This window comes from Rhincodon typus, chromosome 35 (assembly GCF_021869965.1).
Source record: "Rhincodon typus isolate 14 chromosome 35, sRhiTyp1.1, whole genome shotgun sequence".
Taxonomy (NCBI): Eukaryota; Metazoa; Chordata; class Chondrichthyes; order Orectolobiformes; family Rhincodontidae; genus Rhincodon; species Rhincodon typus.
Window position 1 is genome coordinate 18022885 of NC_063366.1, and position 12465 is coordinate 18035349.

The 12465-nt window shown below is 43.6% G+C and overlaps 1 protein-coding gene across 1 annotated transcript in view; it reads right to left on the reverse strand.

Annotated features, from left to right (window-relative positions):
- Nucleotides 1–12465, reverse strand: part of LOC125487005 — a 43676-nt gene that overhangs the window by 2785 nt on the left and 28426 nt on the right. Inside the window, exons 6-7 of the mRNA XM_048616762.1 lie at nucleotides 7864–7962; nucleotides 3012–3067 (exon numbers count right to left, since the gene is read on the reverse strand). Of these exons, the coding sequence (XP_048472719.1) occupies nucleotides 3051–3067; nucleotides 7864–7962 (116 nt within the window). The 3' untranslated portion in view covers nucleotides 3012–3050. The remainder of the gene's footprint in view (nucleotides 1–3011; nucleotides 3068–7863; nucleotides 7963–12465) is intronic.

Sequence of the window (12465 nt, forward strand, 5' to 3'; positions counted from 1 at the left end):
CTCCGATTTTGGCCAATTGTCCATTCTCCATTTCCTTTGTGCCAACATTGACATCTGGACATTAAGCTGTTTAGGCCCCTGGCTCTCTAATTCTCTCTGTAAACCTCTCCACTTCTCCCTTTCAACTGCTTCTTCATAATTATCTTTTCTTACAAACAACAATGTCATATTTACCCTCCATCTGATAACATGTAAACCACTTTCAGATCTGTTATTACACTACGGCTGCTATTCAAATGCACCTTGAGTGTTTTGTATGGTGAGTGGCGAGATGTTAGTGTAGTGGTAATGTCACTAGGCTTGAAGATGAGAGACCCAGGTTCAAACCCCATCCTGCCAGTGGGTTCAGATTAAATTCAGTTACCAAGTCTCAGTGATAGAAGATAGGAGCAGGAGGAGGCCATTCTGCCCTTCAAGCCTGCTCCGCCATTCTTCACAATCACAGCTGATCGTCCAACTCAACAGTTTAATAACCTTTGATCCCATTCACCCCAAGTGCTTTATCTAGCTGCATCTTGAATACATTCAATGTTTTTGCATCAACTACTTCCTGTGGTAATAAATTCCACAGGCTCACCACTCTTTGGGTGAAGAAATGTCTCCTCATCTCCGTCCTAAATGATCTACCCTGAATCCTCAGACTTTGACCCCTGGTTCTGGACCCACCCACCATCGGGAACATCCTCCCTGTATCTACCCTGTCTACTCTTGATAGAAGTTTATAAGTCTCTATGAGACCCTCCTTCTTTATCTGAACTCCAGCGAAAACAATCCCACCTGAGTCAATCAGCCTGGTAAACCTTCGCTGCTGACCCTCAAGAGCAAGAGCATCCTTCCTCAGAAAAGGAGACCGAACAGCACACAATATTCCAAGTGTGGTCTCACCAAGGCCCTGTATAAATGCAAGAACACATCCCTGCTCCTGTACTCGAAATCTCTCTCAATGAAGTCCAACATACCGTTTGCCTTCTTTACCGCCTGCTGCTCCCGCATGCTTATCTTCGGCACAAGGAAACCCAGGTCCCGCTGCACGATCCCCTCTCCCAATTTATAGCCATGCAGGTAGTAATCTGCCTTCTCGTTTTTGCTTCCAAAGTGAATAGCCTCACATTTATCCAAACTGTACTGTATCTGCCATTGAAATGTTGATCATGAAACCACTGTCAATGCTCACAACAAAAAAAAAAACAACTGGTTTATTTAAAGGAATTTAGAGAAGGAAATCTGCCATACTGATCCAGTCTGGTCTATATGTGGCTCCAGACCCACAGTAACTCTTGATTTTTAAGTTTGCACACAACATGAAATTGGTGGAGTAGTGGATAGTGAGGAAAGTTGCCAAAGGATACAGCAGGATATAGATCAGTTGGAAAGTTGGGCAGAGAAATGGCAGACGGAGTTTAATCTGGGCAAGTGTGAGGTGATGTACTTGGGAGGTCAAATATAAGAGGAACATATACAGTACAAAGCAGGTCCCTCAGGAGCATTGATATACAGGGGGATCTTGGGGTACAACTCCATAGCTCCCTGAAAGTGGCAACACAAGTGGATAAAGTAGCAAAGAAAGCACACAGCATGTTTACCTTCATCTATCAGGGCACTGAGTATTAATGGTGGCAACTCATGTTGTAGTATAAGACTTTAGTTAGGCCACATTTATTGTGTCTAGTGACCGAAATCGTCTGAAAATTGGTATATAGATTGGAAAGGTTTTCAGGGGTGTAGCTGGGACCGTGGAGTTAAGGCCACAATAAGATCAACCATGATCTCATCAGATGGGCAAGCAGGCTCGAAGGGCCAAATGGCCTACTCTTGCTCCTAATACATAGGCTGTATATCACTAACTAATTCCTGGGAGGGCCAACGCAAACCCTGAAATGGTGCAGATGGTGACAAGCCCGCAATGAGGGAAGGACATTTTATTTCAATGAGAGGAGTGGGAGTTGTGTCTAATTGGTTGACTAATTGTAGAGGTCTTTCAAAGTGCTCGCATGATGTACTGACTGGATTCCTGCTGTCTCCTCCATGTGTGTGTGTTGGGGGGGTTGGGGGGAGTTATCTCTGGGCATTCACTACAATTGGCCAATTAGCTCTCCTCAATTCTTATACAGAGAAAGACTCCAATCCCAGCCCCTCAGAGACAGTATTGAAGCTGCCTGAACAAGAGTATGTAAAGTGATGGAAGGTGTCATCGTGTGAGAAAGCGAGCGTGTGTGCGAGTGTGTGAGAGAGCAAGCGTGTGTGTGTGTGTGTGTGTGTGTGAGTGATAGAGATCGAGAGCGATAGAGATCAAGAGTGATAGACAGCGAGTGTCTATGTCTGATGTGTGGAGCCCTTTGTGTTTGTTGTCTGTGCCTCATGTTTGAAGTCTGTTTGTTATCATGTGGCTGTGGGACTTTTCTGTGTGAAGATTGGCTGCAGCATTTCCTACACCATGGCAGTGACTCCCAGTCTAAAGTAGTTCGTTGCTTGGGAAGCACTTCCTGATGTTCTAAAGTTGTAATAGGTGCTATACAAATCCAAGTCTTTGTTGGCTGAATGTCCTCATCCATTCCAGTCCAATATCAGATTCTGCAGCTCCCTGTAAAGTAAGATCATATGGATTAACAGCTGACCACCATCTTCTCAAGGGCAAATAGGGATGGATAATAACTGCTGACTCAGACAGTGCTGCCCACATTCCAGCAATGAATAACGAAAACTGGCAGGATCGTTCAGCCCTCTCGAGTTTGCCCCATGGTTGATCATCTTTTCAGTAAATAACAAAGCAATTTTATATCCAAACATCAGTATTCAGCCTCCATTGGCCATGTCCACGTTATTAATAAGCATACAAGAAACCTAACCTATTTCAAATTTAAGTTGACACTGCACACACTGAAACAAAGATCTATTGAGAAGAGGAATTGAAGGAAATTAATATTAAAACAAAAAAAGTGCTGGAAAAAAATAATGGGACTGAAAGCCTATGAATCCTCAGTTTGGGTATCCAAACATGCATTTTATCTTACCTTTCCCAAATGTGGGATTCTGTTTTGCGAGTGCCTCCTTTATCCATAATTTTTATCTGTAATAAATGCAGTATGGTTAATGTTTCTGACACACTTCTAGAAGCATCGAGCTGTACGGCACGGAAATAGACCCTACAATCCAACTCATCCACCCTAACCAGATGTCCTAAATTATTTCTAGTCCCATTTTCCGGCATTTGGCCCATATCCACCTAAACGCTTCCTATTCATATACCCATCCAGATGACTTTTAAATGTTGTAATTGTACCAGCCTCCACCACTTGCTCTGTTCATTCCATACACGCACCACCCTGAGTGAAAAGGTTCCTTCAAAATCTTTCCCCTTTCACCTTAAACCTAGTTTTGGACTCCCCTACCCCTGGGGAAAACACCTTGGCTATTCACCCTACCCATGCCCCTCATGATTTTATATATCTCTATAAGGACACCCCTCTGCCTCTGTTCCAGGGAAAATAGCTCCATCTTATTCAGCCTCTCCCTATAACTAAAACCCTCCAACCCTGGCAACATCCTTATAAATCTGTTCTGAACCTTTTCAAGTTTCATGATATCTTTTCCTGCAATCCTGAAGAAGGGTAATACCTGAAATGTTAACCGCTCCTTTCCTCCAGACACTGCCTGGTTTGCTGTGTTCTTCCAGCTTCCTGTTTGTCTATTGGGAACATTCTATCCTGCACCTGGCCTGTCCAATCCCATCAGGATTTTATGTGTTTTGATGAGGAGATTCCCCACTCATTCTTTTAAATTCCAGTGAATACAAACCCAGTCGATCCAGTCTTTCCTCGTATGTGAGTCCTGCCAACCCAGGAATCAGTCTGGTGAGGCTTCGCTGGACTCCCTCAATAGCAAGAATGTCCTTCCTCAGACTGAGAGTCCAAAACTGCACACAGTACTCGAGGTGTGACCTCACCAAGGCCCTGTATAACTGCAACAAGACATCCCCACTCCGAAACTCAAATCCTCTCACTGAAAAGGCCAGCTTTCCTCACTGCCCGCTGCACCTGGATGCCAACCTTCAGCGACTGTTCCACCATGACACCCAGTTCTCATCGCACCTCTCCTTCTCCTAAACTGGCACCATTCAGATCATAATCTACCTTCCAGTTTTTGTGACCAAAGTGGATAACCTCACAGTTCTCCAGGTTACATTGCATTTGCCAAGTATTTGCCCTCTCGGCCAGCTTGTCCAAGTCACCCTGCAGCCTCTTAGCATCCTCCTCACAGCACACACTGCCACCCAGCTTAGTGTCATCTGCACATTTGGAGATATGGCATTCAATTCCTTCATCCTAATTGTTAATGTATATTGTGAACAGCTGGGCTCCCAGCACTGAACCCTGTGGCACCCAACTCATCACTGCCTGCCACTCTGAAAAGGTCACGTTTATTCCAACTCTCCGCTTCCTGTCTGCCAGCCAGTTCTCTATCCACGTCAACACATTACCTCTGATTAATTTTCCTTACTAATCTCTTGTGTGGAACCTTGTCAAAAGCCTTTTGAAGATTCAGATACACAACATCTATTGATTCACCCTTGTCCACTCTACAGGTCACATCCTCAAAAAATTTTCACAAGATTTGTCAAGCACGATTTCCCTTTAGTGAATCCATGATGACTTGGACCGGTTCTGTCACTGCTTTCCAAATGCTCAGTTACTGCATCCCTAATGATTGACTGCAGGATTCTCCTCACCGCCAATGTCAGGCTAACTGGCCTACAGTTCCCCATCTTCTCCCTCCCTCCCTTTGTTTTTTTTAAAAAGAGTGGGGTTACATTAGCTACCCTCCAGTCCATTGGAACTCTTCCAGAGTCTACAGAATGCTGGAAAATGATCACCAATGAGCCCGCTATTTCTAGGGCCATTTCCTTAAGTACTCTGGGATGCAGAGCATCAGGGTCTGGGGACTTACTGAGATTTAATCACATCAATTTCCCCAACACCATTTCCTGACTCATTCGGATTTCCTGCAGTTCCTCCTTCGTGCTTGACCCTCTGTCCCTTACCATTTCCTGATTTATGTCCTCCTTAGTAAAGACAGATCCAAAATATCTGTTCAATCCACCATGTCTTTCTTGTCCATTATGAATTCACCTGATTCTAACTGCAAGGGACCTACATTTGTTTTCACCAGTCTTTTCCTCTTCACATATCTATTGAAGCTTTACAGTCAGTTTTTAATGTTTTCCGCAAGCTTACTTTCATTTTCTATTTTCCCTTTCTGAATTAAACACTTTGTCCTCCTCTGCTGAATTTTAAATTTCTCCCAGTCTTCAGGTTTGCTGCTTTTTCTGGCCAATTTATATGCCTCCTCTTGGGCTTTAACACTGTTCCTGATTTCCCTTGTTAACCATGGTTGAGCCACCTTCCCTGTTTTACTCTTACACCAGACAGGGATGTACAATTGTTGAAGTTCGTCCATGTGTTCATTAAATATCTACCATTGCCTATCCAACGTCAACACCTTAAGTATCCTTGGCCAGCTTATCCTAGCCAAAGCAGGTCTCATAGCATCAAAGTTAGCTCTTGAAGTTCAGGAGCCTAGTTTCACATTTAATTGCATCACTCTCCATCTTAATGAAGATTTTTACCATATTATGGGCACCCTTCCCCAAAGGATATGACACCACAATGTTGCTAATTCATCCTCTCTCATTACACTAGCATAGTATGGCTTGCTCTTTAGTCGGTTTCTCGACATATTGGTCGAGGAAACCATCCCTCATACATTCCAGGAAATCCTCCTCCATCACATTGCTACCAGTTTGTTTAGTCCGATCAATATGTAGATTGAAGTCACCAATAATAACTACATTACCCTTACTGCATGCATCTCTAATTTTTTGTTTGATACAGTCCCCAACATCATAACTACAGTTTGGTGGTTTGTCCACATCTCCCACTAATGTGCTTTTCCCTTCGGTGTTCTCCACCCAAACGGATTCCACATTGTCCAGGCTAATGTCCTCCTTTACTATTGTGTTAATCTCTTCCTTAACCAGCAACGTTACCCCATCCCCCTTTCCTTTCCATCTGTCTTTAGTGTTGTTATTCCAATTTCCTCTTTGTTTTGTTGTCTTTTAACTACAGTATATGAATAAAATGTGCTTTGCTTCAAATCTAGTAGTTTGAACAATTACATTGCACCTGGAATGCAACACCTGACACTTGCCTTTGAAGTAAGAAAAAGTTAGGGTCCAGGCTATTTACTTTATATATTTTGAGGGGGGGCCTGGTCTGGTCCATAACGTCGGAAGCAGAGAAAAGGATCACTGGGATCTGATGGGTTTGGGCAGGGAGAAGGTCACTGCAGGTATTGAGGGTTACTCGAGGGAGAAAGGGAGGGTGACTGCTAGACACAGAGAAACAGAAAAAGAGAAAAAGAAAAAGAGAGAGAGAAAGAAAAAAAGAGAAAAAGAAAGAGAAAGAGAGAAAGAAAAAGAGAAAAAGAAAGAGAAAGAGAAAGAGAGAATCACAGCTGGGTGTAAGGGAGAGAGCCACTGGTGGGGAAAATCACTCCTGAGGCATAGAAGATGGGGTGGGGAAGCGTAGTGGTAGAGAGTTCGAGATGTAGTTGGGGAAGACTCTCCTGACAGAGAGACGCACTGCTGGGGAGACAGGGAGGGGGGCAAAGGTCAAGCTTCAAGGAACTTTCCATTTCCGAGAGGTCAATGAGGAAAGGAATTTAGCCCTTGTCTTCCTGGTTCAGATATCCAGTTCCTCTTCCAGGATCCAAATCAGCAAATTAAATACTGTCCACCTTCTCAAGGGAAATGAGGAACAGGCAGTAAATGCTGGGCCCAGCCAGTGACACCCAAGCTCAATGAACGACCTGGGAACGATATCAATGAGACACTGGTGCCCTCACTGGCCGTCCACAGTATTGTCATTTCCCTGCCCCTGGAGAAAATAAAAATCAACTGGAAACAAGTGTGAGGGAATAAAGTGTTATCCCACATGTTGAATCAAATCAAACATATCTAATGATGGCTTCAAAAATAACACAATGAGTTAGATTTGCCTACTTATTGTATGCGTTTCAGCAGATCAGTGGGAATCCAGTAGAAGATCAATGAAAAGCTGGTGATTTCTGTCACATTATCTGCCCTCTGCCCCCTCAACTCTTCATCGATTCTGCTGCTACACATTGCTGGATGATGTATACAACAGGTACACAGGTCCAGTATTGTTTTTATAGCCGTGGGAGAAGGGCATCGCTGGCTGCGCCAACATTTATTGTCCATCATTGGCTGCTCTCAAATTTCCGTCCATCCAGTCCCAGATGTTGAGTAGAGAGTCGATAACAGCCCTACACCTATACACATCACCCACACTTCCAGCCCTTATCTTAAGGACAATGATAATGTGTGTACTTGAAGAGACAGAACAGGTAATGCACTTGAGTTTTCTCATTAATCCTGTTCCATTTTTAAAAATAATAAAGTGATGGTGAGGATCATTGGTTAGAGCTTCCATGTAACTGAATTCCTTAGAAAGTAACTATTGATACCCATGTCCCATGAGCGACCTGGGAAATGATGACCATGACACTCTCGCGCCCTCACTGGTTATCTGCAGCATTGTCATTTTGCTACCCCTGGAGAAAATATATTCAACTGGAAAACGTATTCCTCGCAACAGGATGCAAGTGTGAGGGAATCAAATGTTATCCTGCATGTTGAATCAAAGACAACATATCGAATGATGGCTTTAAAAATAGCACAATGTATAGAACTGCCTGTGTATGTACATGTTTTCAGCAGTTCAGTGGGAATCCAGTTTAGGATCAGTGAAAAGCTGCTGATTTGTTTGAGTGTAATTTGTTACTTACAGCACCATGTTGCAGAGAGCACAGAACAGATTATACCAATGATCGGCAGCAATGGGGCCAGTGTGTTCCAGATCAAATTGGTAGCATTGCACCCTGCATCTGAAATTATACAACAGGGGACATGTCAAGATGATGTTGAGATACTCAGTATGAATGTAGAACAAATCAACAACAACCACTTGAATTGATACAGTATCTTTAACAGAAGTAAATACCTCCAGACACATTACAGCAATGATACAAGGACATCAGTGCATCATTAATTGGATTGGACAGACCGATTTGATTTTTTTTGGATCAGAGGAAGGTGAGGGGAGGTATACTTGAACTGTATAAAGTTATGAGGAACAAAAACAAAGTTGCTGGGAAAGCTCAGCAGATCTGGTAGCATCAGTGAAGGAAAAAACAGAGTTAACGTTTCGGGTCCGGTGACCCTTCCTCAGAACGTTATGAAGGGCTTAGATAGAGTGGATAGAGAGGGTATATTTACCTTAGAAAATCAGTCGGGGCTTAGTTCTCAAGTAAGCAGTCGAAGCAGAAATCCTTCAGCCAGTGGATAATGGGGGTCTGGAACTCACTGTATGAAGGGCTGGTAAACGCAGAAACCCACACTGTATTGGAAAATTCCTTGATGTAATTGAAAATGCTGCAACAAACCAGGCTACAGGCCGAGAACTGGCAAGTGGAATTAAACTGGGCACCTCTTTTACTAGTCAGCATAGACAGGGTGTACCGCATGATGATCTTCTGCATCATAAATCAGTCAGTGTTCCTCTCGTAAAGGAGGAAAGAGCCGGAATGATCCAGAGGGATTTCAGAATGAAATTCCTGGACTCGGGCACGGCCACCCATTGAAGTCAGTGAAAGGTGTGAAGATGGGGCAAAGGCTCGAGGGTACATATTACAGGCATTGCCTGGAGAGCTGGTACAGACAGAGGACAGTGCGTACAGACAGAGGACAGCCATTACAGACAGAGGACAGCCGGCACAGACAGAGGACCGGAGGAATAGGCATACCCATTACCTCAGTGAGAATCTACTCTTCAGCACAGGGTGCCTGAGCTGGGTCTCACGATATGGAGGTGCCGGTGTTGTACTGGGATGGACAATGTCAGGAGACACACGACACCAGGTTATAGTCCGACAGGTTTATTTGAAATCACAAGCTTTCGGAGCACTGTTCCTCCGTCAGGTGAACTGATGACGGATCAGCGCTCCAAAAGCTTGTGATTTCAAATAAACCTGTTGGATTATAACCTGGTGTCATGTGACAACTGACCTTGAACTGGGTGTGACAGACAGTATCACCATGTGTTCAAGCCTGTGAGCTGCCATCTGTTCAGTTTGCTTTGAAATGATTACTTTTTAAATTGGATATTAGTCACTGACCTGTTCAGAGATGTTCTTCCACACCCCTGGAGCAGACGAGACTTGAACCCAGGCCTCCTGGCTCAGAGTTAGGGACACTACCACTGAACATAACCATGAGCAGCTGGCTCTAACTCTCAATGATTCACTCCAGCCAACCTCATACTCTAACACTGAAGAGGAAAATCTGCCTTTTGATCAGAGATTGTTTTCTTTTGAAAATTAAGAGGGTTCCCTCCTTTGGTGAAACCTTCCTACATCAGTTATTATCAGCCCTGACTCTCACTTCCTATTTAGTGAAGCTGTGCTTCCAAGTTGCACACTACAGACTTAAGGACAAATTCCAGCCAGATGCTACAGTGCAGTCCTCAGGGAATGTTGAGCCGTTAAGACAGCAGCATAAAATTAAAGTCCTGTCTGTCCTCTCAGGGCGATATGTAAAGATCCCAAAAAAAAGGGGAAATTAAAAATTCCAGGGAGCAAACAGGAGAATGGGATCAATCCAGATGGACCATTGCTCCTGATACAAACTTGAGTGGTCAAGTGTCCAGTTTCTGTGTTGGAATGTTATAAAATGTTCACACAGAATTAACATTAAGAAGACAGGGGTTTTTTTTGCCCGTTGATCTCACCCGCAGACCCACATACCTACATCACTCCATCTAACCAACTCCCGAGTGTGAGATAGTCAGTTCCACCTTCCTACGTTAAAGACTGTTCCAGGAATCAATTATTCTTTGAGTGAAGAACATTTTCTGGTATTTGTCCAAACGTAGCTGTCACCTGTTTTAACCAAGCCCCTTCATCAGTCAGGAATACAACGAATGCCTGGCTGTCTCAGAGTAACCCTCACATCCTTACTAAAAGGAGGTGGTTTTCCCACACATCAATGAGTGAGAATCCCACGGAGCTGGGTTGGATGCTAGATTTCCACCAGGTTCAAAATTGTTCCCCATCGGCTCCAATGCAGGTTGAACAGCCGTCAGGACTGGGAATCCAAACAATCTGACCCTCCCTCACCTGGGAACCAGCTGGAGACTCCCTGTTACTGCTCTTTTTGAGATTTACTCAAATCTTGGGCCTTTCCATTCTGTGTGGTTTGGTAAATGATAGGAATAACTCCATGAGAATATTCTTCTGATTATTCAGAAGTGAATACAAGAGGTAACATGATACAGAGAGTCATGAGAAGCCACCAGTAAACTCACAGCTTTGCCGTGAGACAGCCAGGCAGTCGTTGTATTCCTGACTGATGAAGGGGCTTGGTTAAAACAGGTGACAGCTACGTTTGGACAAATACCAGAAAATGTTCTTCACTCAAAGAATAATTGATTCCTGGAACAGTCTTTAACGTAGGAAGGTGGAACTGACTATCTCACACTCGGGAGTTGGTTAGATGGAGTGATGTAGGTATGTGGGTCTGCAGGTGAGATCAACGGGCAAAAAAAACCCCTGTCTTCTTGATGTTAATTCTGTGTGAACATTTTATAACATTCCAACACAGCCAGGAGCATAACTGAGATGACAATCACAACGAAGGAACGTTAAGATGCCATTTACATCAAATGAAGCTCAAAACCCTGTCAAATGCAAATGATGCAATTAATTCGATACAGCGATTTCAGCTTTAGCATTGGACATTTTACAGAATAAAGTGACTGTTCTGTACCTGCATTTCTCAAAGGAGCTGCTAATGCAATCCACGTTCCAAATAACAAAGGTAGCGATCACACAGAAAAACAGGACAGACACAAAGCATAAAGCAACGACAGACACAGGGGTATGAGCTGGGCCAATGATTCAACATGGAGGCTGTTATCCTACACATTAACAATGTACTGCAGACACATCATCTAATATCATTGGCTTTTATGAAAATGTGTTTTAAAGGATATTTCTGCTTTAAAAGTTGTGCGCAGGAAAGTAAGCTAAAACGTTTCTACAAGGTGAATGGCACAGGACAATTGTCTGTTACGATGGAATGTTTTGAATCCGATTGAAATAGGTTTCAGTCTCAAGTCATAAAAAGGAGACTTTGAGAATACACATAGCCCTGAGCAACACAATGGGTCCCTCTAAGGTACTAAAACAGAGCTTCCTACCTCAACAGACACCAGAATAGAAGAATGTGAATTGATAATTACAGGATTTAAGAAGCCGATTGTCTTTTAACTGAGGCAATATGAGTCTCGCCTCAAGCCCAGGCCAACTCAACTCTTAAAGTTTGAAAGATTATTCACAAGCATGGAACAGATACTTTTATTATTGAAACTAGAATTGTTTTTATTCAGTCACGGGATGTGGGTGTCGCTGGCTGGCCAGCATTTCTTGCCCATCCCTAGTTGCCCTTGAGAAGGTGGTGGTGAGCTGCCTTCTTAACCCGCTGTAGTCTGCATCGTGGGGCAGAACTCCAAGAGGCAGATACTGAGGTAAATATCCCCAGACGGGAGTTTTGACAAATGGGAAGACAAAAGGGAAAAGGTGTACAGAAAACCAAATACTGTTCTCTTGGAGGGAAGTCAGGCAGAAAGTGCTGAGATCACAGGCAAAGAAGAACAAAGAGCCTTCTCTCTCACTCTGATGAACCTCCCTGTGCATCAAAACAACACCTAGTCTGCTACTGGATTGGAGCTTAAACCCGAAACGTCAGCCTTCCTGCTCCTCTGATGCTGCTTGGCCTGCTGTGTTCATCCAGCTCTACACCTTGTTATCTCTTAAACTTAACCTGTGTTTGTTTCAGCAGCAAGGAACTCAAGCAATGGGCCCCCACTGTACAGCACAGAGTTACTGGGCTGTACTTGGGCTACATCTCATTTCTGCTTGTTTTATGTTGATATCTGTAATTTCTTGTTCATAATGTTATCCTTAAGGAACTTCCAGCAACAGCCTGTCAGAAAGTAACCTTTAAACCACTTGATGTTGACTTGACTATCGGTCTGTTTTAATGTGAATTATTACACTTTGAAAAGGGAGTGATGTGAGCTTCATTCATCCACATTTTACGACCACATGCCAGGCACAATGTAATAAATGGGAGATTAAATTAATGATGTGTGCCAATGAGGTGTGAGGGAGAACCTGTTAGCAGCCCTCAGCTGGCAGATCCAGAAATGAGATGGAACCCGATGAGGCTCCAACACAGGAAGCAGCATTTGATAGAGAGTGAGCGAAATGATCACACAGCTAACACATCAGAATAAAGTTCTACGGTCCTACCACACCCAGTAACGAACG